The sequence below is a fragment of the Heterocephalus glaber genome, unplaced genomic scaffold (genome assembly GCF_053883595.1).
Source record: "Heterocephalus glaber isolate CG9 unplaced genomic scaffold, H.glaber_assembly_v1.0 deba00001428, whole genome shotgun sequence".
Classification (NCBI taxonomy): Eukaryota; Metazoa; Chordata; class Mammalia; order Rodentia; family Bathyergidae; genus Heterocephalus; species Heterocephalus glaber.
The window spans coordinates 25,815,574-25,842,941 of NW_028258293.1; the positions used below are offsets into that span (position 1 = coordinate 25,815,574).

At 37.6% G+C, this 27,368-nt stretch overlaps 2 protein-coding genes across 2 annotated transcripts; both read left to right on the forward strand.

Moving 5' to 3' along the window:
* Positions 1 to 808: 808 nt before the first annotated feature.
* LOC101697957 (olfactory receptor OR51C1) lies at positions 809 to 10,783 on the forward strand. The gene is made up of 2 exons (XM_004863455.2): positions 809 to 817; positions 9,854 to 10,783. The coding sequence occupies exons 1-2, from the start codon at positions 809 to 811 to the stop codon at positions 10,781 to 10,783; spliced, it is 939 nt and encodes a 312-aa protein (XP_004863512.2).
* An 11,117-nt stretch (positions 10,784 to 21,900) lies between these two features.
* LOC101711499 (olfactory receptor 51E2) lies at positions 21,901 to 24,370 on the forward strand. Its single transcript, XM_021243336.2, has one exon. It carries the CDS (start codon positions 21,942 to 21,944, stop codon positions 22,893 to 22,895), a length of 954 nt encoding a protein of 317 aa, XP_021098995.1. The 5' UTR covers positions 21,901 to 21,941; the 3' UTR covers positions 22,896 to 24,370.
* The last annotated feature ends 2,998 nt before the right edge of the window (positions 24,371 to 27,368 follow it).

Below are 27,368 nucleotides of genomic sequence, written 5' to 3' on the forward strand. Positions count from 1 at the left end.
ATAATCTTATCATTAGTTAACATGCAATTATTAGTTAATCTGTCTATCTTCTATTAGACAATAAGAACCATTTTATATTATCTTTTTTAATTTCTAACACCAGGATGTTTGGATGTAGAGTATTTTTATGAAATACTTACTGGATATATGCATGGATGAATAAATGAATTTTTTCCTACTTGTAAAAGGTTGCTACTACTGTGAAGAATCATGGGTAGGCTAATGAAACAGCACTGCTGTGAATAATGACAGATACTAAGGAGTTATGGAGTGCAATGTGAATAAGAGATGCATTTAACGATTTAGTATAATATTTTGTTTTTTAAACCCCTCTCACAGGTACTGCTAAAGGTTATGAGGGGGTGATACAATTTTCCAAAATTAGATTGTGATGATAATTGCTGCCAACTCTGAGACTTTGCTAAACACTATTGAATTATACACAAGTGGGTGAATTTTATATGTGAATTATATCTCAATGAAGCTGTTAACAAGAAACTCTTCAATAAAATGGCATAAGGACAAAAAGTTACATCAGCTCATAAAGCATGTAGCCACATAAATAATTGCATAATGGAACAGATATTTTTTTAAAAACCCTATCAGGCAAAAGAAGTCCTCTGGGAACCTCCACACTCTGGAGACACAGTGAATTAGCACTCACATGAGGAACTGACCTCTCAGCTCTGTGTATGGGCCTTTACTCCAACCAGCCTGGTGTAAATCTTGTTATAAGCTCAGCCCTCTCCTGGAATCTAAAGACTTCTGATCTTCTGAGTCTGCCTGAGACAGACAACAGAACTGCTGTATGGGCTCTGTAAGTAAAACTGTTTATTCAGTGAAAATGTCTGACTCTAGAAGAATATGTGTTCTTATTCACAGAGAAGGATTTTATCATAATATGCAGAATTACATTAGATAGTGGGATGGTAGGCTGAAGAGGATGGCAGAATCATAGAATTAAGTATTATTATTTATTCTGCAGAGAATGGACATTTTGTTCTGCTTGGTAGTGGTTCTACAATCTGTCTTTAGTCAAATTGTTTTGATGTGCTAGGACATTTATCATGGTAGTTGAATCTTATTTCTAAGCCCAATAACTCTTATTAAAAATAAAAATTAGCAATTTTGAACACCTTGTGCATGCCGGAAACTGGTATTAGGCAATATACATATCCTATCTTATAAGTGAGAAAAGGGATCAAAGGAAGTTTACATTACTTGTAGGTTTCAGTGAAATAAACATTTGTGAGAACATGAATATCGAAATTAAAAATAACCAGGTTAAGAATCCCAGTTATGACATTCACCAGTTGTTCGTGGTTCTGAGTATGTTTCGTGACCTCTCTAATACTCAGTTTCTTCATTGGAAAAGTGAGTTTAAAGTGACTCCAGTAGTACTTGCCACATGGTGGTGTAGTAAGAATTAAGAGTGTTTATAAAGCTCTTGGTACAATGTTTGTTGACCAAGCGTCCAATAAGGGTTCTGTTGCTATGAGTAATTTGTTACTGCTGTACAAAACTTTGGTTCGTTTTTGAACAAAGATCTGAACCCAGATCAATCACACACTGAGAATAAAGGTGTATGTGGAATAGAGAAGATGAGTCAGACCAATTTGAAAGTAAGGCACATAAGAATAGCTTGGGGGAAATGCAGTGCCTCACTTAATAAATATCCATTAATCTCCTTTTGTCTTCTGAGAAGAATGTTTAATTTTTTTCAGTGTAAGAAAAATACAATCAAATACAACTTCAAGTACCTACCAGAAACTGTCTTCAATTACTTAGACTTCATATATAGACCTTGGAAGCCTCCGATTTTTGATATTTCAAATGTAGAATCAATAAAAAATTTAATAAATATTGGTAGGTAGGGGATGAGAAAGAGGTGGGAGGTAGAGATTAATTCTAATTAGATGATTAGTGGAGTTTAATGCTATTTGCTGAAAAATGAATCTTTTGAGAATGAGGGGTGGGTGTGTGTTCTGCTTCATTCATATAAAAGTGTCTGAGAGATTATGGATGAGAATGTCCACCCGAGTTAAATAAAGCATTTTGTTCACCTTTTATTTACACTTAATTCAAATCAGAGAGCTCTTATTTGCTCTGTGAACTGTTACCAGAATTTCTATAAATTGCAGATTCGATCACCTCCCTACTGCCTTCAGTTTTAAGACCAGAAATGTTGCCATGACTTTAAAGATTCTGCTAATTTTAAAAAAATAGAATTTAAGAGATCTCATAGATTGCAGACTTTTAAGTCATCTAGATATAAGCATTATTTAAAGCCACAGGAATAACAAACTTATCTCAAGGAGAGTATTTGGAGAGAAAGAGAGAAGTGGAACTTCTTGGAAGAAGAGCAGACCCTTCCACAAAGCCACAGCTGATAAGGTAGAGAACAAAACATTGGTAAACATGGAAGAAACAGGGTAACTATCATTAAAGCTATTGAAAGAGAGAGTGTCAAGGAGGAGATAGTCTACACTGCCAGAATTTCAGAAGGAGAGAAAAATAAATCTGAAATTAAGCATTTGTAGTTGCCAATTAAAAAATCCTTGATGACATCAATTAGAGGTTTTCTGAGTGTTATTGGAGAAAAAATCCTGATTGCTACTGAAGGTGAAGGAGCAATAAACAAAAAGCAGACTGTTCTTCAGAGAACATTTTTTGTTATAAAAGATATATCAGGAAATTGAGGGAGAAACAACGTTTATGTCTTACAGACCTTGCTATCTAAACAGAGACTGAAAACGAAAGCTGCTCAAAATATCCCGATTGAATTGAATGCATTCAAAGGATCAACATGAAATGTGGAAAGCCTTCATTATTAAGTTGGGACAAAAATTGAGGGTTGTAAACTACAGAAAAGGAACCAATGGTACCAAACAGGATTCTAAAGAAGGAAAGGAATTTTGTTGAAGTTGAATTAGAAGAGATGGAGAATGATTTGTTTACTTATTCATAAAATATTTAGAAATGCCTGGCTCTTGAGGCTCTGCTACTAAAATTTAAGTTCCTTATCCTGTCTGTGGAATTCAAGAGTTTTATGACCTGGCCTGTCTAATTTCTCTAGCTTCATTTCCAGTAGCACCCAGATTCACATTTAAATTTCCATTGTATTACTTTCCCTGTAGTTAACTGATTACTGTTTTCTTTCCTTCATCTATCTGCTCCTGACCTGTGTCAAGATCACTCTTGTCCTGTTTTTCATCCTTGTAAGTTCACTTTTACCCATCAAACCGTTTCATTTATAATAACCCTTAAATCTATTCTACTCAGATTTCTTAAACTAACTCCTCCTGAGGCTTCTACAAACACATTCACATACACATATACACTGAAACTGTCAGTGAAGTCATTTTCAATTCTAGCTCTTAGATATGAATAGTATATCTTCATGCAATCTACAACCAATAGGTCATCTCTATTTGTCTTAGATGCCTTTGACACATGTGGTGCCTCATACAGTGTCAGGCATGCAGTAGGTATCCAAAAGAGATCAATTTTCATTTTTGATAAGAGTCAACCAACTCTTATTATGGATAAGGTTTTTGGTCTTATAAGCCTGGGGTTTTCACACTTTCGCAACCTCTGTTGCTTCCTCAGGTACCAAACTAGGGTTATTTTACTTGCTTTGCTGAGTTCTCAGTATATGTTTGCTACTGAACTGAACAAAGCGTTTATGATAGATGATCGGGTGCTTAAGTAAACTTACTGACCGTGAAAAGGGACATCCAGTCCTTTGTCTCTGGACCCAGAATGGATGAGAGGAGGGTGCCAGAAATTATAATGGTAGAACAATGAAAAAGAGAAATTTTTGAGTTCTCTTCTGATAGGCTGAACACAGCTTAAGTCAATCCATACTCTATGGTTTGATTTGGTTTGGTTTGGTTTAATTATGAGCTTTCAACAAAATACAGAAGGAAAAAGTCTGCCAAGAAAAATAAAGATAGCCAAAGAATAAACCAAATTATTTAAATAATGTAAAGGAAAATCAGGTAGAAAGGTAACTTATTCAGATAGGAGTTTAAATTTTAAAAGTGATGGCTCAGCCGGGGATTTAACTCGGTAATTTCGCCACCTGCTGTGCAAGTGCAAGGACCCAAGCTCGATCCCCGGTACCCAAAAAAAAAAAAAAAAAAGTGATGTCTCATAAAATTTTCTAGAACTCAGTAACAAAACCTGCATCTCAATCATTGCATATTAAATTAAAGTCATGACACCCAGAATTAATTGACATATATGAAGGCTCTCTGCACTGCCATAAATATTTTTATTAATCATCACTGTATACTACATTCTGAAGTTATTGCAAAACAGTGCTGATCTTTCTCCTTCCCTTACCTCTTTAAGGGGGATTTTATTTCTATTACTACTTAGCTTCTAACACAGAGCTATGCAAAATGTTGGTTCTCAATAAATGTTCCTGAGAGCAAAAGGCAGGATCAAGGGAAGAAATATAACAATATTCTTGTTCAACACTTTCACATATGGCATTACAAAAACTTAGAATTCTTTATCTCAACTTAGACAATAAACAGAAATATTTCAAACACAGTTTTGTTTTTGTTTTTTCTATAAAGCCTTCTCCAAATTCTACAAAACTGGAATGTATACTTTCTGTTAATTCCTTTTATTTTGGTTTTAAAGTGATTGTAATTGACAAATAATAATTATATATGCTTATGGGGTATGATGTGGTGTTTCTATATATACATTCTGGAATGATCAGGTCAGGATGATTAGCTTATCCGGCACCTCAAATATTTATCACGTCTTTGTAGTGAGAACAGTTAAAATCCTCACTTCTAGCTATTTTGAAATGTAAACTACTGTATGCTATTATAAGCCTCATTTTTCCATTATAAGGTTTGATCATGCACTTCTGATATTAATTTTATCAGTTTTTAAGAAGTCTCATCATTGTAAATTTCAGTGTAAAACTATAATTTAGTATTCGGTCAACTCATGAAACTTGCTTCCTTTTTTCACCTTTTTCTGGTAATTTCAGTTAATTTTTTCCCAATTTTAAAAAATTGTACTAGTACATACATGCAATACATGAAGTTTACATTCATCTTATGGAGTAGGAACATGTACATAACACATCTTGATTCTTTTTTATTCCCTTTGCCCCCCCCATCCCTCCTTCCCTCTCTAGTCCACCTTCCTCCATTTTCATTATTATTGTTATCATTTTAGTTCACGTTTATGACATATAGGTTAATATTCATTGTGAGTATTTGGTACATGAACATGACAGCTCTTAAATCTTTTTACTAAGATTTCTTTTCCCCCCCTCCACTAACTTTATTGGTACATTTTAGGTATAAACAGGTATATACAGTTACATTCATCATTGGGATCGTGTACCATTACATGAGTCTCTTGGTTCTTATTTTTTTCCCCTTCCCTTGCCCTCCCTTCACCCCCTCCACCCTTCTCTATTTGCAAAGACCTTGTTTCCATTTTTTTCCTTTTCTCATATTTTTTCCTTTCCCTTTTTTACCTTTCCCTACCTCTCACAATTATTCTCCTGCTCCTTTAGACCTTTTCTTCCTGTTACACAATATCAGTTACACGTTTTTTAAATTACAATATCAAGATCTAGGAGACATTATCACAGATTTTATAGAATTTAAAATGATATAGAAAGCATATTACAAAAATCTTTTATGAAATAAATTTGACAACTTCTAAGAAGTACCTTGGAAGACAAATTAATGAAACTAACTCTGGAGGAAATATAAAATTTGAATAGCACCTATTAAAGAAAGTACATTCCTAGTTTGAAAACCTATCTATATGACAACAGCAGGCTCATAAACATTTTAACTGATAAATTATATCAAACAATTAAAGCAGAAAAAAGAAGGAACACTTCTCCCCTCATTTTAGGAACTCAACATTGTGCTAATCCTAAAACTGGATAAAGATAATAGAAGAAAAAAGTATGAACATAGATAGAAATTTGTTTAACAAAACAAACTATTAGAAGTCAGATCTGGAAGGATGTAGAAAGTGGTTTTTTTATAGGGATGGCAGTGTTGGTTCAGCATTGGAAGATCCACCCCCAAAAGTCATCATTTTAACAGAGGAAAGGAAAAAGCCATATGATTCTGTCACTAGTTGGAGAAAAAGTATTGGACCAAATTCTACAGCTGTTCATGGTAAAAGCTATCAGGAGACTAGAAGTAGAAGAGAAACTTCTCAACAAATTAAAGACATGTACTCCATACGTCCAGCGAGAATGCCTTATATGAATGGAGAAGATACAATGCTTTCTCCTTAAGGTGGGGAACAAGGGCAGATATGCTTACTCCTTATCTTTCCATTAAACTTTGAAACCTAGGCCCCACCAAAATAGTCTGGCAATAAAATGGCACAACTAGGATAGGATTGGCATGGCAGAAGCAAAATCTTTATATGTAGATGAAATGATCATCTACAGAGAAAATACTAAGAAATCTCTAGAAGCCCCTAGAACTTGTACTTGAATTTAGCAGGATTAGAAAACACAAGGTATATATAAAAATTCAGGTCTGTGTATACTTGCTATAAATGAAGAATTGGATATTGAAATTTAAAAGTTATGTAGGAGTACAAAGGAACTAGAAAACTTAAAGAAAAAAAAAACACTGTTGGAAGATGTTTAGTACCTAATTTTAAGACTTCTTGTAAAGCTACAGTAATCAAGGCAGTGTTGGTGTAAGGAAAGATATATAGACCATTGGAATAAAAGAGAGAATCTAGAAATAGAACCACACATATATGGTCCACTGAGTTTTGAAAGATTATTTAACATTAGCATTTTATAGAATGTAAACTCAATTCAAGAGCCAAGCAAGAGAAAATGTTTTCAGCAAATGACACTAGAACACCTGGTATCTGTATAGAAAAAAATTAACCTCAACCCTTTTTTTTCATACATGAAAATAACTTGAAGGGATCTATGAACCTAAATATGAAAGCCTAAAAGTATGAAACTTTAAGAAGAAATTATAAGGGAAAATGTTTTTGAATTCAGGGTAGGCAAGAACTACCTAGGATACAAAAGACATGATATATAAAAGAAAAAAATTGATAAATGAGATTCCATCAAAATTTAGAACTTTAAATGACATCATTAAAATGAAAAGTGTTCCTTAAACAGACCATATTTCCAATGCATATATCCTATGAGCAGAATATATAAAGAATTCTTAGAGCTCATTAATAGATAATCCAATTAAAAAGTAGACATAAGAGATGATAAATAGCCAGTATAGCACAAGGAAAGGTATGTAACTCTAGAATCAGAAAAATACTAATCAGTGCAATAATAAGATTCAAGTATACACTCATTAGGGAGATGAAGTCAAAAGTTTTAAAAGCTTTGTCATGACTTTTTCTTTTTGTTGTATTCTCCCCCTTTGCGTTTAATTGGTCACTCCCAATGGTTTCATTCTGCTGGATTTCCTGGGGTTGTGATCCTCATTGTCTTTTCCTAGGGTATTGTCTAAAATTTTTTGGAGTGCCGGTTTGGTATTGATGAAGTTCCTGAGGTGCTCTTTATCATGAAAGTATCTTATTTCTCCATCAATTTTGAAAGATAGTTTTGCAGGGTACATCACTCTGGGTTGGAGGCTGTTTTCCTTTAGGGCTTGAAATACATCACTCCAGGCTCTTCTTGCCTTGAGGGTTTGTGTTGAGAAGTCTGCTGTGATTCTGATGGGCTTTCCTTTGTATGTGATTTGTTTCTTTTCTCTCACTGCTTGTAGAATTTTTTTCTTCTGTTGGATTTCTGGAATCCTAACTATTATATGCCTATGTGTAGATTTTTTTTAGATTAAGGCTGTTTGGAGTCCTATATGCCTCACTTATCTGTATGTCAAGTTCTTTTCCCCTCCTTGGGAAGTTTTCTGCCATCACTTCTGTGAAGAGTTTTTTTATGTCATCTGCACTCTCTCCTCTTTCTTCATTGACTCCAATCAGTCTTATGTTATTCTTCTTTGCATCGTCTAGCAGCTGCTGGATTGATTTCTTGTGTTCCCTTACAATTTTAAAGCAATTTTTCTTTTCCTCCTCACTAATTGCCATCTTATCTTCTATATGTGAAATTCTATCCTCACATTGGTTCATTCTGCTGTGCAGACTTTCAATGGAGTTTTTAATCTCTTGGAAATCTGTTTGTATCTCTTTTATGGATTCCATTTGTTTCCTATGTTGGGATTCCATCATATTCCTCAGATCCCCTATTTTTTTATCTGTTTCCTCTCTAGATTTATTAATCATGTCTTGCACCATGAGCAAAATCTAAAATCTTTGCTGTTATCTGAGTAATTATTTCTGATTTCATTTTTCCCAGATCCTCTTTTGTTGCCAGTTCAGAGAGTCCAGGTGGTTCAGTATCAGAGTGTTCCATCTCGTTTCCCTTTGGGGTTGCTGTAGGTGATCTGGAAGTCTCTTTTTGAGGCTTGTTTATGTGTCTTTTTATTTCCATGGCTGCGGGGGGGGGGGGTGCTTCTGGCGCCCACGCAGCTCACCTTCTCTGCCCTGGGAGCTTGGGATGGTGGGGGGGGAGCTTCCTTCCAGGTTCTGGGACCGGCTAAGCTTCTCTGCCCTAGGAGCCTGGGATGGAGGTGGGGGAGCTTCCTTCCAGGTGCTGGGACCGGCTGAGCTTCTCTGTCCTAGGAGCCTGGGATCTACTAAGATTTCTTCAGGTGATCCTCAAGATGGCACTTTATCTGGGTGAATGCATGTGGCCTGAAAACATTTAAGTTCCACTCCATTCCCTTTTTTATCCTCTACTTCCTGTCATCCACTCAGTACCTTTCTTCACCACTGAAGACCCTATTCTCAAATTGGCTCCCTCTCATTCATTATGCACTCTCCAACCACACCCCTCATCTGTGTCTCCCCATGCCCCATTTTCCAATGTATGCATACTCATCTGCCTAACCTGCAGTTCTCAGCTCAGTTAAAAAAAGATGTGACATTTTCAATAAAGACATAACTTTCCCTCAAAAACAAAACAATAACATCCTATTAGGTATCATCTAAGAAATTTGTTTTCACAAAATAGACAAAATCTGTTCTGCAGAACTAGTCTCAGTCAGATTGAGGACAGAAACACATACAAGCATGGCAACACACTATGCAGGTAAAGGGGAGTGTCCTCTGTCCCTAAGCCTGGAGGTGGGTGGTAGGTCTGTATTCTAACTCTCCATCTCTCCAAATGCCAAGCCAGGTGCCACATATAAGTGTCCTTTTAATGGGTAGGTGCTATAGGCACCTGCTCATGATTCCTTTGGTGCCTAAGTTATTTATTTGTCACTTCATAAATGTTACTTTTTATCATAACTATCTCTTCCTCAATATTTTCTAGCTTTCATCAACTATAAGTCTCTCTATTCCCACACCAGTGGAAAATGTAGTATTTTTGTGTTTTGTTACCACCTAATTTTATTCGGTGATACCTCTCTGATACAATATAAATTCCCAAAAAGGATGAAATATAACTGGCTAATCTAGCATAAAGTACCTATTCTTAGTCCTGTCATCTGTGGCTAAAGAAGTGGGGAAAAAGTCTTGTGGTATAAATAGAACTAACAGTGAATTGCTCCAGGAAATAAAAATTATGAGCTGGGACAATTTTTTTAAATGGGCAGGGGATAACTATATTATTTGAAATCTTACAAAAATTTGTATCAGTTTAAGTGATTTGTTCATATTTCATATAGTATATATTCATTTTGGTCATTTATCTGTTAAATAAAATTATTAGTAATTGGCCTAAAACACAATCAAATGTAGCCATTTTTATTTCAGACTTATTCTGTACTTTTAATGCAACATGTCAGCTTTCCAGAACATCACATCCTCTCCTGTCATCTTCCTGCTAACTGGTGTTCCTGGGCTGGAAGCCTTCCACACCTGGATCTCCATTCCTTTCTGCCTTCTCTATGCAACTGCCCTCTCGGGGAACAGCCTGATTCTCTTCATCATTATCACTCAGCCCAGCCTCCACGAACCCATGTATTATTTCCTCTCCATGCTGTCCACCACTGACCTCGGGCTGTCCATATCCACACTGACCACCATGTTGGGTATATTCTGGTTCAATGCCAGGGAGATCAGCTTCAATGCCTGCCTGTCCCAGATGTTCTTTATTAAACTGTTCACTGTCATGGAATCCTCTGTGTTGTTGGCTATGGCTTTTGATCGTTTTGTGGCCATCTCTAAGCCCCTTAGGTATGCTACTATTTTAACTGAGTCCAGAATAGGTAACATTGGGGTGGCAGTTGTCATCAGGGGGACCATAATGCTCACACCAATGGTTGCACTTCTTAAACGACTCTCCTTCTGCCACAGCCGTGAGCTCCACCACTCTTACTGCTTCCATCCTGATGTGATGAAGCTCTCATGCACAGACACCAAGATCAACAGTGCAGTTGGGCTGACTGCCATGATTTCTACTGTTGGTGTGGACTCAGTCCTCATCCTCCTTTCCTATGTTTTGATCATTAAGACTGTCCTCAGTATTGCCTCCCCAGAGGAGAGGAAGAAGTCCTTCAGCACATGTATCTCCCATATTGGGGCTGTAGCTATATTCTACATTCCACTGATCAGTCTGTCCTTTGTTCACAGATTTGGAAAGCGAGCCCCACCTTATCTGCATACCATGATTGCTAACACTTACCTGCTGATCCCTCCTGTAATGAATCCCATCATCTACAGTGTGAAAACCAAGCAGATACGCAGAGCTGTAATAAAAATTTTCCACTCTAAAGAAACATAGAATTAAGGGATTCTAGAACTAGATGGTCCCTTCAAGATGGTCTACTTCAGGTCATGTTATCAATTAAACAAAAAACAACCTGGTGTCCACTAAAGTTAAGTATAAAGTCATTTAAAGTTAAAGCTAGAATATAGCTAGACCATCAACTACTTGAATCCCTTTATTTTACACATAAGGAGGTAGAGATATAGAAATAGGAAGTGTAAGCAGACTAAAGCCTCAAGTCTAGAATTTCTCATCATTTATTGTTCCAAATGGATGTTTGTTGTCTTCTAACCCTATCAACATCCTAAGAATCACATTATTAAAAAGTCACTTTTGAGAAAAATAGATAACATTTTCTGACTGCAATAATAATTTTAACATTTATTATTTTTCCAACAAGTTAGGATTCTATTTCCTAAATGAATTAACATCTAATTTATACTATGGAAGCATAAAGAAGCAAATTTTTAACCATATTAGAGAGGAAATACTCAGATCAAAATCTGCAAACCTCATGAAGTTTTCCTACCTGATGATCTTCTTGCCCTCCCTCAGCTTTCTGCTCCAGAATAAGTTTAAAGTGCTATGAATTGCAAATTTATTACAATTTGTGATATTTATTCAGGAATTATCAAATAAGTGGTATACGTATCATGTCACACCTTAGTCCAGAAAGTTAATTATCTCCACCTTGGTTATTTCCATTAATTCTCAAGTTTAAAGCACATATGTGTTTCAATGAGACATTGTTATTACTCAGTTGAGTTGGGCGCTGTAGCTAATATCAGGTCCAGGAAGAAAACAGAAGTAGTTTTCATACCTATGGAGAGTTTATTAAGTGACTTTAGTACTGGTTATTTAATAAGAATGATGTCATATTTGACAATATTTTCATTCTCAATTATTGTTAATCTTCATTTCCATATGTTGGAATCTCTTAAGGCTTCATTTTCAGAACTTTTTTCTTTCTCACATTCCCATCCTTGGTTATCTCATCTAATATCATGGTTTTAAATGTCATCTGTATGCTGTCAGATCTCATATTAATATTTATAGTTCACACTAATATAATTGCCTATGTGACATATATATAGTCAAATCATCTTAGATTCAGCATGTCCAAAATCAAGGGGAAAAAATGCTCACCTATGATCTTCCCTAACCCAATAACTCTACTTTCCAAGTTACTAAGACAAAACACTTGGAGTTATACCTCACTCCTTTCTGTCATTCCTATTCTATATCCAACCTATGAGAAAATTTAGAGGCCAGCCACTTATATCTCTTCTACTGCTACCTCCATGATGCTAGCCATAATCTTGGACCAGAAATAATTCATGGATAGCCTTCTGGAGGGTCTTTCTTCTTCCACGTCTACTTTACAGTTTATTTTCAACCATAGCAATGGTTATTTTAATCCATAAGGCAGATCTTGTCACTTTCTCTGTTCAACATGCCCCAGTAGCCTTTTGTCCTTTCCAGGGAATATTCACTTATTTTAACAGTTTCCAAAGGGATCTGTGTGGGTGTTGTTCTCTACCATCCCAACTTAACCTCCTACTATTCTCTTAATTCACTCTATTACACCCACATCAGCCTCTAAATCTTTTTTTAACTCACCAACCCTTTTAACATCATACTTGCCTTTCTCCTCACCTAGAATGTGCTTTCCCCAAAGACCCACGTGGATTACCTCCCTCAAGGTAATCTTCCCAAAGATCCCTGTTCAAGTGTGCCTTAGTCTGATGCTAGGAAAATAATAATAATAACAACAACAGCAGCAGCACCTCTCTCTCTCTCTCTCTCTCTCTCTCTCTCTTTCCCTCCACCTGTGTTCACTCTCATCTTTACCTGCCTTATTTGTAACATCTAACCCCTTCTAATACCTAGCATAACACATATGTGGGGGGTTTTTTCTGGTTTCCCCATCATGAAAATTTTGAGGATAAGAAATTTGCTTTATCCGTTCTGTCTCCCAGCCCCACAAACAGGATGTGCCACATAGGAAAACTAATAAAATGTCTGAATGGCCGGGCTCTATTTACTTCTCAAGCTTCATTGCGTCTCCTCTGTAAGTGCTGTAGACACAAGGAACAACTTGCACTTCCTTAATCTCGCATGCCCTCTGTCACCTTCAAGCCGAGGAACAAGCTGTTACTTCTACTTAGAGCACTGTCTCCATCCTCCTGGCTGAGACAGAAGTGACTCCTTCCGAGACTTTTCTGGACTGCTCCAGTTCTCCGGCTTCCCCTGCAGCACCTGAGCGTCTCTCGGGACAGCCCTCCCCAGACTCTTGTAACTGTTCTCTCTCCAGGCTGGAGCTCATCCCCCAAGTCCGGGAACTGTGTCTTGTTCATTGTTGTTCTCACCTCTGCATTCGCAGTGTCTGGGCTACAGTAGCTTCTAATCTTCGTAGAATTCGTGAACAAATAAACTTCTTAAAAGATACATAAGGCTTTGGAGTAGCACACATGGAACACATTTTCCACGAAGCTCTACATTTTGAAGGATAGTGAAGGTGAAAAGTTTCACTGTGCTTCATTCAGTCTACTGTAAACTTATTCTAAGCTTGTGCGATCTTCAAACATAAAACTTGCTTTATTAGGTCACTAATCAATGAACATTAAAATTAAAAAGTGAAGAGGCTGTCACTTCTACTTACAGCATGGTCTATATCCCCCTGGCTAAGAACAGAGGCGTCATTTCAAGGAAGTGATTTATATCTTTTTTTTTCCCCCATTAAGTTTATTGGTACATTTTAGGTATAAAATACAGTTACATTCATCATTGGGATCTTGTACCATTACATGAGTATCTTGGTTCTTATTTTTTTTCCTCTTCCCCTGCCCTGCCTTCATCCCATCCACCCTTCCCTATTTGCAAAGACTTTGTCTCCATTTTTTTCCTTTTCTCATATTTTTTCTTTATGCTTTTTTCCTTTCCCCTACCCCTCCCATTTCCCTTGCTCCTTTAGACCTTTGCTTCCTGTTACACATTATCAATTATACATTTTTTAAATTACAATATCAAGATCTAGGAGACATTACCATAGATTTTACAGAATTTTAAAGGATATAGAAAGCATATTACAAAAATCTTTTATGAAATAAATTTGACAACTTCTAAGAAGTACCTTGGAAGACAAATTAATGAAACTAACTCTGGAGGAAATATAAAATTTGAATAGCACCTATTAAAGAAAATATATTCCTAGTTTGAAAACTTACCTATATGACAACAGCAGGCTCATAAACATTTTAGCTGATAAATTATATCAAACAATTAAAGCAGAAAAAAGAAGGAACACTTCTCCCCTCATTTTAGGAACTCAACATTGTGCTAATCCTAAAACTGGATAAAGATAATAGAAGAAAAAAGTATGAACATAGATAGAAATTTGTTTAACAAAACAAACTATTAGAAGTCAGATCTGGAAGGATGTAGAAAGTGGTTTTGTTATAGGGATGGCAGTGTTGGTTCAGCATTAGAAGATTCACCCCCAAAAGTCATCATTTTAACAGAGGAAAGGAAAAAGCCATATGATCCTGACACTAGTTGGAGAAAAAGGATTGGACCAAATTCTACAGCTGTTCATGATAAAAGCTATCAGGAGACTAGAGGTAGAACAAAATCTTTTCAACAGATTAAAGACATGTACTCCACACTTCCAGCCAGAACACCTTATATGAATGGAGAAGATACAACGCTTTCTCCTTAAGTTGGAGAAAAAGGGCAGATATGCTTACTCCTTATCTGTCCATTAAACTTTGAAACCTAGGCCCTACCAAAATAGTCTGGCAATAAAATGACACAACTAGGATAGGATTGGCATGGCAGAAGCAAAATCTTTATATGTAGATGAAATGATCATCTACAGAGAAAATACTAAGAAATCTCTACGAGCCCCTAGAACTTGTACTTGAATTTAGCAGGATTAGAAAACACAAGGTATATATAAAAATTCAGGTCTGTGTATACTTGCTATAAATGAAGAATTGGATATTGAAATTTAAAAGTTATGTAGGAGTACAAAGGAACTAGAAAACTTAAAGAAAAAAAACACTGTTGAAAGATGTTTAGTACCTAATTTTAAGACTTCTTGTAAAGCTACAGTAATCAAGGCAGTGTTGGTGTAAGGAAAGATATATAGACCATTGGAATAAAAGAGAGAATCTAGAAATAGAACCACACATATATGGTCCACTGAGTTTTGAAAGATTATTTAACATTAGCATTTTATAGAATGTAAACTCAATTCAAGAGCCAAGCAAGAGAAAATGTTTTCAGCAAATGACACTAGAACACCTGGTATCTGTATAGAAAAAAATTAACCTCAACCCTTTTTTTTCATACATGAAAATAACTTGAAGGGATCTATGAACCTAAATATGAAAGCCTAAAAGTATGAAACTTTAAGAAGAAATTATAAGGGAAAATGTTTTTGAATTCAGGGTAGGCAAGAACTACCTAGGATACAAAAGACATGATATATAAAAGAAAAAAATTGATAAATGAGATTCCATCAAAATTTAGAACTTTAAATGACATCATTAAAATGAAAAGTGTTCCTTAAACAGACCATATTTCCAATGCATATATCCTATGAGCAGAATATATAAAGAATTCTTAGAGCTCATTAATAGATAATCCAATTAAAAAGTAGACATAAGAAGATGATAAATAGCCAGTATAGCACAAGGAAAGGTATGCAACTCTAGAATCAGAAAAATACTAATCAGTACAATAACAACATTGAAGTACACACTCATTAGGGAGATGAAGTTCAAAGTTTCAAAAGCCTTGTCATGACTTTTTCTTTTTGTTGGATTCTCCCTCTTTCTGTTTAATTGGTCACGCCCAATGGTTTCATTCTGCTGGGTTTCCTGGGGTTGTGATCCTCATTGTCTTTTCCTAGGGTATTGTCTAAAATTTTTTGGAGTGCCGGTTTGGTATTGATGAAGTTCCTGAGGTGCTCTTTATCATGAAAGTATCTTATTTCTCCATCAATTTTGAAAGATAGTTTTGCAGGGTACATCACTCTGGGTTGGAGGCTGTTTTCCTTTAGGGCTTGAAATACATCACTCCAGGCTCTTCTTGCCTTGAGGGTTTGCATTGAGAAGTCTGCTGTGATTCTGATGGGCTTTCCTTTGTATGTGATTTGCTTCTTTTCTCTCACTGCTTGTAGAATTTTTTTCTTCTGTTGGATTTCTGGAATCCTAACTATTTTATGCATGCCTATGTGTAGATTTTTTTTGATCAAGGCTAGCTGGAGTCCTATATGCCTCATTTATCTGTACGTCAAGTTCTTTTCCCCTCCTTGGGAAGTTTTCTGCCATCACTTCTGTGAAGAGTTTTTTTAAGTCATCTGCACTCTCTCCTGTTTCTTCATTGACTCCAATCAGTCTTATGTTATTAGCATAATAATGCTGCTGTATTGATTTCTCCTGTTCCTTTACAATTTTAAAGCAATTTTTCTTTTCCTAGTCACTAATCGCAATCTTTTCTTCTATATCTGAAATTCTCTCCTCACATTGGTTCATTCTGTTGTGCAGACTTTCAATGGAGTTTTTAATCTCCTGGAAATCTGTTTATGTCTGTTTTATGGATTCCCTTTGTTTCCTATGTTGGGATTCCATCATGTTCCTCAGATCTTCTATTTTTTTATCTGTTTCCTCTCTAGATTTATTAATCATGTCTTGCCCCATGAGCAAAGTCTTTGCTGTTATCTGAGTAATTATTTCTGATTTCATTTTTCCCAGATCCTCTTTTGTTGCCAGTTCAAAGAGTCCAGGTAGTTGAGTATCATATTGTCCCATCTTGTGTTCCCTTTGGGGTTTCTGTAGGTGATCCAGAAGTCTGTTTTTGAGGCTTGTTTACATGTCTTCTCATTTCCACGGGGGGGGGGGTGCTTCTGGCTCCTGCCATGGCTCAACTTCTCTGCCCTAGGAGCATGGGATGGCAGCAGAGGAGCTTCCTTCTGGGTGCTGTGACTGACTCACCTTCTCTGCCCTAGAAGCTTGGGATGGCAGTGGGGGAGCTTCCTTCCCGGTGCTGGGACCAGCTGAGCTTCTCTGCCCTAGAAGAGATTTATATCTTGAATACACTGCCAGTTTCTGTTTACTTCCACCCCTTTCTGTTCCCTTACCTGGATTATCCTCCTGATACACCCCTAACTCACAATCAAGCAAAAGCAAAAATCTAAGGAAAGTACAGGCAGGTCCAAGATGGAAATATGGAAAAGCTCACTTATATATTGGATTTTTGTTTCTTTGTTCCCACACACTATATAAGGTAGGGTATGGAGTGAGGGAGGAAAGAATGAGAAAGAGCAATTTGGGCTACAGAAGGATGGACATATGCAGATTCCTAAACATGAGAGAGTGAAGCAACTTCTGTCTCGAGACCAGACACCCACTTCTACAGCTCTTCCTCCCTCACTTCACCCACCACTCACTAATCTGTGGCCAGTCCTACTGGGGCCCAGGCCAGTCCAGCAAATCTGGGGACTTGTCAGCTTCCACCACTAAGAAGTGGATCATTTGAATACTGAGAATAAGTGGGTTGCAGAACAAATGTGATGATCTGACCAAGGAGGATGGGTTCACTACATGTCTAGGACTTTCTTAGAAGCCAGAGCAGTAGATCATATGGCCACTGTGGAAATCACTCTAATAGTGTGGGGCTGAAAGGGTGAAAATGGAACCAAGAAATATTCAAGAGATTTTTAGAAGGAAAAATAAATTGAAGAATTTAAATGTGAGGAATGAGGAAAAATATGCATTTTAAGTTTCTGTCTTTCACTAGTAAATGCATAAGCACATCTAATCTTCCTCTGATTCACTCTCTCAACACCTTCTAGAAATGCAACCTGAAACACATGTTCACTTTTGAGGACAGCTTATTCTCCTCCCAATTCCAACAGCCCATCATCAGCTCACATCCATCTGCTTCTCCAATTTCTCCTCCATTTTTGTGTTGTATTTGTACTTCACACTACACTGCTAAGACACACACACACACACACACCATAGATAATTCTGTTTCTTTCCTCCATGATTTTCTTTCTCCCCAAATACTCTCTTCTTGTATATACTCCCCTGAGTAATTAAATGCCTCCTCTCAAGTTTTCATAAATATCTGTGATATTTTCTGTACTTTCATATTATTTTAAGATTCTGGAGGTGTCTGTGAGCACCTAGAGGACAAGTATTTCATCTTTTTCATCTCTGCAGCCCCTGAGCATGGCAGAGTACCCACATAAAACTAGTATTGTGGATATGCATATTAAACAATGAATGGCCGAATGAACTTCACTGCCAGATATAGGTGATTAATCAGAAAGTCTTGGTGGTTGATTGATAAGAAAATAATTCTCTTGGTGTCTTCAGAGATCAATGGCAAGGTATGCCTTACTAATGTAAGGCATAGTTACAGAGGGCTCAAGATAGGTCAGGCTAAAGTTCTGAATGAAGTATAATGAAAACCCTGAGAAGTACGAGGAAGAGCACATATCACTGGAGGATAAAGACCAGAGAGTCTACAGGAACTGGAGATAATTTCTGGAGAAGGTAGAGCTTCAGTATAAACCTTAAATACACTCAATATGAAGAAGTCATGGAAAAGAAACAAAAAAAGATCCAAATGGGCAGCAGCACATCAGTTCATACAACCCCATGAGGGAGTTGAAGAAGACAAATCCAATAGAATTTAGAGTAACTCTATTTCACATCATACCCCTACTCTGTTTAAAACTCTCTGATAAACTCTCAGTTCACTCAGAGCCTAAATGAAAGCCCATTGATGACCTGTCTGTCCTACAAGGCCCTATATGGCCTAGTTGCCAGGATCTTTCTGGATTCTTCTACTGTCCCTTCTTCTGGTTTGGGCACACAAGCTTTCTTGGTGTTCTAAACCACCAGGCATACTCCTTCCTCAGAACTTATATTTGTAATTTCTAGTCCTTCCTTCCAGAATGATCTTCCTTAGATATCTCCATGGTTATATCCCTCACTGCCTGGGTCCTCTCCTCGGACCCCTGCATTTTGTGAGATGCTCCCCAGCAACTTCATCCTAAGTTTCAACTCCTTCCCTCTGATATTTACCTGTTCCCCTGTTCCCTTTACTTTTTCTCCTATGATCATCTAAAATTATTTTACATTTACATATTAATTCCATGTGTTGTCTGCCTCTCTCACCAGAATGCATACTCTGTGAGATATGGGGTTTTGTTTTGTTTATTATGACATTGTAGCCCTTTGACAAATATCTGTTGAATGTGGATGAACAAATTCTTCCAATTCTCCAACAAACATCACTAAGTATGTAACTTAGAACAAAGAGCCTTCCTACTTGTCATTTATTTGAGACACACGTAGAATAAGGAGTGACTTCACTGCCTCCGGAGCTGTCTGAGGGTTTTTTGTGGGGTTTTCTTTGGTTTGGTTTGGTTTTTTTCTGAGAGAGAAGCTGGGGAAGTGCTTGTCCTTAATTTGAATTTTGAGGTCCTGGCATTCTGGGAGTTTGAGGAAGGAGGATCACAAGTTCAAGCCCAGCCTAGGCAACTTAATAAGATCCTGTCTCAATTTGAAAAATTTTTAAATTTATAAAATGGGCTGTGGGTGTAGGTCAGTGTAAAGGCTGTGGATTAAATCCCTAGCACTGATAAAATAAAATAAAATAAAATAAAATAAAATAAAATAAAATAAAATAAAATAAAACCAAGTGAAAAATAAGACATAAATTCTTAGAACCCAAGGACCGTAACTGACTACACTTTGCTTATTGTGTCTTGCAAAGTCACTAATGAGGAAACACATTATCCATGACTGACCACAGGAGCTTGAATTCGCTTGGAAGAGTGGGGACACATTGTGGAGAGACCTCTGAGTGTCAATGTAGGAGTGACAGCAGAAGTAGGGCCCTGTGAGATTGCTTCCTGAGACAGGGTAACGGGAAGCCATTGGGAATGGCACACAGGTGGACATGGAGATGTTATTCCTCTGTCCTCCAAGTCCTTGGAGCCTCAGCTCATATTCCCATTGCCTGTTCCTATGGGCCTCTGAGTAGAACCCTAAAAGGCATGTTACACAAAGGTAACAACAGTCCAGCTAAGGAAGGAAGATTGCACCATTCTCAGGTGAGCACATCCTCACCTGAAACTTGGGAGCCTGTGGCCTCTGCCATCCTAAAGGGCCTGAGAGACCCCACAAACTGCTTGATGAGAACCCAGAGGAAAATCCTTGTGTCCCACTCATACCTTCACAGGCTTGGAAGAAATATCTCAGAGCCTTAACTGACAGTCCGGAAAAGCAGGTAAGAATACCTGCACCAGCTTCATCCAAAACCACAAAAAAGCTAAAGTGTTTAGCAAGGAGCCACTTTAGGCAAGAAGCCAGACAATGTGGGAGGGAGACATAAGATTTCATGGAATAGAGACACCTGGAGACAAGATGATGGCCCAAAAGTCTTGGACTTCAGTGAGAAAATGCAGATGGCAAACCAGAAGAGATGCTCTTGGAGAGAGAGGTTAAGAAAGTACCTAACTCTCAATGATGAATATAACTGTATTGCATACCTAAAATGTACCAGTAAACTTAATGGGAAAAAAAAGAAAGAAAGTACCTAACTCCATGGCCAACAGAGCCCCTTGTATCTGTCAGCACTACCTGTAGTAGTATGAGTAAAAGGTCTTGAATATGGAAACTTTCATTACGCTTCTCTCCTGAATGCCACACCACTCCATACCTGCCTTTTCTTCACCCTAGGCTCCATTTCCTGGACATAGTGGTCTAATGACCAGCAAAGTTAAGGAATCTAGCAGAGAAAGATTTTGATGAGGTCAGAGTCCAAGAGTTTGAATACAGTAGAGGATTGAGCCAAAGCACTTTAGTCTACCAAAAAATGTCTCCCTTGATAGGAGTGATTTGTGCGCACAGGTTCAAAAAAAAAAAAAGCCCTAGAATATCATTGTAAAATCAGTAATAATCTTCCAAAGTCAGGACTTAACCCAAAATCTTTTTTTTGGTCAATGGGACTGGCCTTTGAGACAACTTTTAAACTGGAGGTCCCCACCAGCCAGGAGCAGAAGAAAGAAACTTCACAGGGGAGAAGCCAGGTAGGTAGGATCTGCTGAAGGCCAAACCACTGCCAGTACCTTCATATCTGAAGAAGTTATTAGAGGGAGCTAGTGCCTCTGGTTTTATGCACCCAGATGTGAGTCCTTTTTTTTTTTCTTAAGAAATTTACTTTGTGTCTTTTTTCCTAGTTTTTGTTTTATTTTCAGGGGTTTTATTATTATCGCTGTTGTGGTTCTTTTCCTCCTTGCTAACATTAGAACTGAAGACCTAGAATCTTGAAAAGTTGCAAAGTATCTCCTATCCTCACTGCCCTGGAACACCCTTTACTCCTTTTTCTGTCTAATTTCTATTCATATTTCAAGACTGAACAAAAGCATCATCTTTTTCAGGAAGGCTCCTCTGAACCTTCCTCTCATGGAGATCATACCTCTCTCCCTCCCATGCGTTAAACAGATAACTTGTGCTAGCACTTACCACAAACTCTAATATATTAGTTACTTGGCTATCTTTCATCCCAAACAACACATGTAAAGGGCAGGGAGAATTATTCTCATCTCTGCATCAATAGGATTTAGCATCTGGCCTTGTGCAAAGCATGTCATATGAATGAATATGAATGAACAAATATAATGAAAGGAGGGAAAATCCAAGTGAAAGAGAAAGAAGAAAGGGAAGATGGGAGGAAGGAAGAGAGGGAAAAAGGACAGTTTTATCTGAAAGAAATTCCCAAAAAGTACCTTTCTAAAAAAAGGGGGTACCTAGTATCCAGATGACCAAGATATGGGTAAGAAGGAAAAGTCTAAAAAAATTTAAGAAAGCTACATTTTGAGATAACCATTTTTTCTTCCGAAGATTCCCTTTAAAATTTAAATGGATCTTGAAAGTAGTGCGTAATAAGTCAGTTTGGGCTATCACATTCTCTCCTCTGGAAAAGAGAGCCTTAGAGCTTATGAAAGCGCTTAAGTGGGATGGGGGAAAAGAGAAGCCAAGATACACCTGGCCCCCAGGTGTCCAGGGGACTCTCTGATTGTGCTCTGTGTCCTAGCAGGCTGCCAGTGTGACCTCACCCTCTTCAGCCCCCCTCCTCAGTGCCAGCTATGAGTTCCTGCAACTTCACACATGCCACCTTTGTGCTTATTGGTGTCCCAGGCCTAGAGGAAGCCCACTTCTGGTTCGGCTTCCCCCTGCTGTCAATGTATGCTGTGGCACTGTTTGGAAACTGCATCGTAGTCTTCATCGTCAAGACGGAGCGCAGCCTGCATGCACCTATGTATCTCTTTCTCTGCATGCTGGCAGCCATTGACCTGGCCTTATCCACATCCACCATGCCCAAGATCCTTGCCCTCTTCTGGTTTGACTCCCGAGAGATCACTTTTGATGCCTGCCTTGCCCAGATGTTTTTTATTCATGCTCTTTCAGCCATCGAATCCACCGTCCTGCTGGCCATGGCCTTTGACCGTTATGTGGCCATCTGCCACCCACTGCGCCATGCCGCAGTCCTCAACAATACAGTGACAGCCCAGATTTGCATTGTAGCTGTGGTCCGTGGCTCCCTCTTCTTTTTTCCACTTCCACTACTCATCAAGCGGTTGGCTTTCTGCCACTCCAATGTGCTCTCACACTCCTATTGTGTGCACCAGGATGTGATGAAGTTGGCTTACACTGACACGTTGCCCAATGTAGTCTACGGTCTTACTGCCATTCTGCTGGTCATGGGTGTGGATGTCATGTTCATCTCCTTGTCCTATTTCCTGATTATACGAACAGTTCTGCAACTGCCTTCCAAGTCCGAGCGAGCGAAGGCCTTTGGGACCTGTGTGTCACACATCAGTGTGGTCCTGGCCTTCTATGTGCCACTCATTGGCCTCTCAGTGGTACACCGCTTCGGAAACAGCCTTGATCCCATTGTACATGTTCTCATGGGGGATGTCTACCTACTGCTGCCTCCTGTCATCAATCCCATCATCTATGGTGCCAAGACCAAACAGATCAGAACACGGGTGCTGGCTATGTTCAAGATCAGCTGTGACAAGGACATCCAAACTGTGTGACATGGGTGACCCTTACTATTCCACTTCCCCATCCTTATTGGTTTCATATAATTGTCCCATAACAGAAGCTAAATTCCAGTTGCCTGTAAGCACATCAGTGCTTTTCTCCAGCTGAAACAGCAAACTAAAGTATGATCGATCTTCTTCATGGAATATTATATGGAATAATCTGTATTACATATTATTTGGTCAAAGACTGTGATTTAAAATGAAACATTCATGTAACATTGAGCAAAAACAATAAGGATATACAACTGAAACTAACTTGAAAAGTAGCCTGTGCCTTGGAAGAAGTGTGCTCAAATTACCCATGGTGTTAGCTTTGTTCCTACTTTTTAAATGCTTTGTCATGGATGTTTTGTTTAACTGACAAGTACAAATTTTAAACTGGAGGAAATAAAACTGCTAATTTAGGAAAACCACAGTCCTCACTGTGAGGTTTTTACACATTACCTGAATTATCCAAACCCTTAATAATAATGCTTGTAGATGTATCTTATGTGCGTACAATGTTCCAGGCACCGTGATAACTGCTTTACATCTTTTTATTGATCTTTGAGATTTTACAGGATAGGAACCATTTTTTATATTTTACAGGATAGGTACCCTCATTACAAGTGACAGAAATAAAGCTTACATTAGCAAGGTAATTAAGTCACATCACTCATGTGTGCTGTGCCAAGATTTGAAATTAAATTTGATAATTGAATACAGTCACTTAACTACCATGTCACGTTGCTTCCTGTTTAACATCTGCCATTTATTTCCTCCACCTGTACAAGCCCTCTGTTTTCTCTCTGCTGTGTGCTAAAATAATGCCTTTGTGTTTGTCCTGAGAGATAACCCTGGGGGGCAACAAATCCAGATTGGTTCACTCTTTGTGTTTTACAGCCATCTTTCATGGTGTTAGCACATGCTTCTTCCCAGATTAAGGGAAAATATTTTTGCTTTTTTGTTTCATATCTCCTATATCATCTCTTCCTTTATCTTACTATGTCTTGTATCTGTAAAATATTTTGAATGTACAGCATATAATATTATCTGAGTTTTAACTTAGGTATCTGATAAAAAAATTTTTTAAATAACTAAGTGTTGTAACTACTGTTTTGTGTTTATAGGATCCTATGAACTAATATTTAGAGATGTGAGAAATTTTTCAGTCTTTTTTCTCAGTGCAAGGGCCTAACAGGAACCCTTTGCCTATCTGTAAAGACGCCACATGCCTCTTGTTTTGAGGTTGGCTGTTTCTATTGAATTGCCCAGCAGCTCCAATGAGTAGCAGAAACCTGAGCACAATTGTTGGAACTACAGGGCTTGGGTGGGTACAGAATTTCACTTTGGGATGATGAGAAACTTCTGGAAATGAGTAGTGGTGATGACTGTATGAACAATATGAATGCACTTGTTGCCATGAACTCTATACTTAATGTTTTAAATGGAAAGGTTTATGCTGTGTAAATAATAAAAAATTACCAAAATAGAATGTAAAATGTTTTGTTATAAATTTTATATAAAAACATATTAAAATTATTTTATTTGCATACACTGGGCTAAAGAAAATATATCACGTGTTTATTCTTTTAAGTAGCTCTAAAAAGGGTGATATTTAGTCCAAATTAACAAAGCTTTAATAGCAGATCTACTAAGGTGGTAACAGGACCACAGTTTTTAGTGGCAATGTATACAGTCTTCAAATGTCATCATGAAGGACACCAAGAGTATTCACATACGGTCATATAGCCTAAGAATGAGCCAACAGAAAGTGAAGAGCAAGGGTCTTGTCACTGTGTCCTGACACTTGGATAAGTCACACACTTTCTATAACCTCACATTAGACTTTATTTCTGAGCCAAAAATACAGAAATTGAAAAAAAATTCAGGTACATTTTGCAGATCCTTCTGTGACTACCAGATAATAGTTCAGCAAGATCTTTCTGAGTGGAATAATAAAATAAGGATCATATCAGTAAGACAAAATCATATAATCTTGTGATGGTTAATATTATCTATCAGCTTCCCTGGGCCATGATGTGCAGATATTTAGTCAAACATTTTAGATGTTTCCATTAAGGTGTTTTGGGATGTCATTACCATTTAAATCAGTGGACTTTGAATAAATCACATTGCCTTCCATAATATGACCCTCATCCAATCAGTAGAAGGAATTAGTAGACTATTCTTTCTGCCAAAAGAGAATTCTGCACCCATCACAGCTTTAGAATTTAAAACGCAATGTTGACCCTTCTTTGGATGTCTCTCCTGCCAGCCTAGCCTGCAGATTTTGGATTCACCAGCCTTTATAATCATGGAACCAATTCTTAACATAGGTCTTTTTCTCTCTACATCTCTTGTATCTATCTATATCTACCCATCCATCTTATTAAAGAGCCCTTACTCATAGAAACCTGAAAGTTGAAAAAAGAAGACATTATCCCTATAAGCAGCTAACCTATAAGGTAGAACAGAAAATTGAAGGAAAAATCATAAAAACTGTAAAATGAAAGACATAAAATATATTGACTAGCCAGCCTAATTTTTGACAGGCATACAAACTATCCAAGCTCAAAACTTTGTAAAACTTGTTTGTTCAGATCATGTGCTTCAAGACCAAAGACAGACTAATTGCTAATTTACAAGACTCATAATTTTTAAAGACAAGGCTCTTGAAGAATCTGCTCAGAAACTTTTCTCTGGATAACCCCAGGACCCCATTCTATAAATATACTTCCTTTTGAAATACTTAATGATTCTTCTGATATGCTCTCCTTAGCTTCATCAAGTTAATAAAACTAGCTTTCTTTTACTACTGGTATGTCTCTGGCGGTCTTTTGCTGGTGATCTTTAGCAAAATGGTGAACAAATGAGAATCCCATAAGCAGAGGCAATGGCTTGCATAAGAAATGCTTAGTGTTTTGGACTGAGAGTGCCAAAGCAGAATCTCAGGCAAGGACTTGGGTGAAATAATGTAAATAAGACAGGCTTCTAGGAGACAGAAGTGAGGGAACAGAAAGAGTGACATTGGGAAAGAGAAAATTCAATACAGATCTATTACCAAAATTACCTGAGTCTGCCAGGACTTCTGTACAAGATGCCTTGGTGAATTATCCATCCTAAAGTTGGACTGAGACGCTTGTCCATCGAGTCTCACTCTGATTCGACTGAGGGTTGAACGTGAGGCTTTAAAATACTCTCTATATTCAGTGTGTGCTTTGAAGAAAGCCTTAAAGCAGAAAAACAAAAAGAAGGGGCACCTACTTGAGGTGGGAGATGAAATGGATGAAAGTGTCTGTCATAGCTACCAGTGAAGTCAAAGATGATTCTAGGAGGTGTGACTTGAGACACAGAGGGCATCTGTTCTACGTGGGTGAAGGGAAAGGTGTGCAGGTGTGAGGAATGTAGGATTTGATGTGTCTCTTATATTTAAAGCTACCGTTTATTGAAGACCCACTATTCGTCCTCTACTATAATAATACTTTACCTATATAATCCTACACACATTTGAGATGACCATTTTGCACTCTAGGAAACAGACACAAAAACGTTATAGAATTTTCTCAAAGTCACTCAGTCATGAAAGGCAGAGTCCAGACTTGAAACCGGACCTTCCTGATATTTGAGTGTCTTCCTTCATGCATCATTCTGTTACCCTTGATAAGAACTGCAGCCTGACCAGCAGGCCTTAGCTGGTCCAGGTAAGTGATAAGGGGTCTTGAGAAATGACTTCCTGGGCCAGAAGTGATTCCAGAGAAATCACTTCCCCATGTTTTTCTATCTGAAACTTGGGCTCAGGGCAACATCTGCCCTTCAGACCTCAAGGAGGATTCAGACACAAACACAGGATCATTGGCTTCCAAAGTTTCCAAGGCTCCTCTAAAGGAAAGAAGAATATCAATGAGTAAAATCAATCATCCCTACTCTCACAGGTTCCACTCTGCAAAGTTCTATGAGATGTTCCTTACCTTTTAAACCATTTTATTGAGATGATTTACATACAAAAAGCTGTAGGTATTTAATGTATACAACTTGATGAATTTGGATGTAACCATCTACTCTAGAAACTATCATTACTAAAGTCAATGAAATAAACCCATCCCTCACCTCCAAGAGCTTCCTCCTGCCCTCTTTGTTGTTTTTGTTCTTAGAACACTGTACAATGGAGTGCTATGCTTCCAAAAGAAAGATAAACTTGAGGCATTCATAGCTAAAAGGATGCAACTTGAGAACATAAGGTTAAGTGAAATAAGTCAGACGCATGAGCTCAAATATCGCATGGTTTCTCAAATGTGAGAAACACTGTATATACAAATAAAGAGCAAAATTACAAGAGAGATAAATAGAAAGTAGGGAGAAATTCAAATATTTCCCAAATTAGATGTTCCACTTTTTAAATATTTCAATATATATGCTAATTTGTTTCATTTATACTAATAATTTATCTTAGTTCATTGAAACAAAAGTTTGTATTATCATCTA

Coding starts and splice junctions, on each gene's coding strand:
- LOC101711499 (XM_021243336.2), top strand. CDS start 21,942: ATGAGTTCCTGCAACTTCACACATGCCACCTTTGTGCTTATTGGTGTC.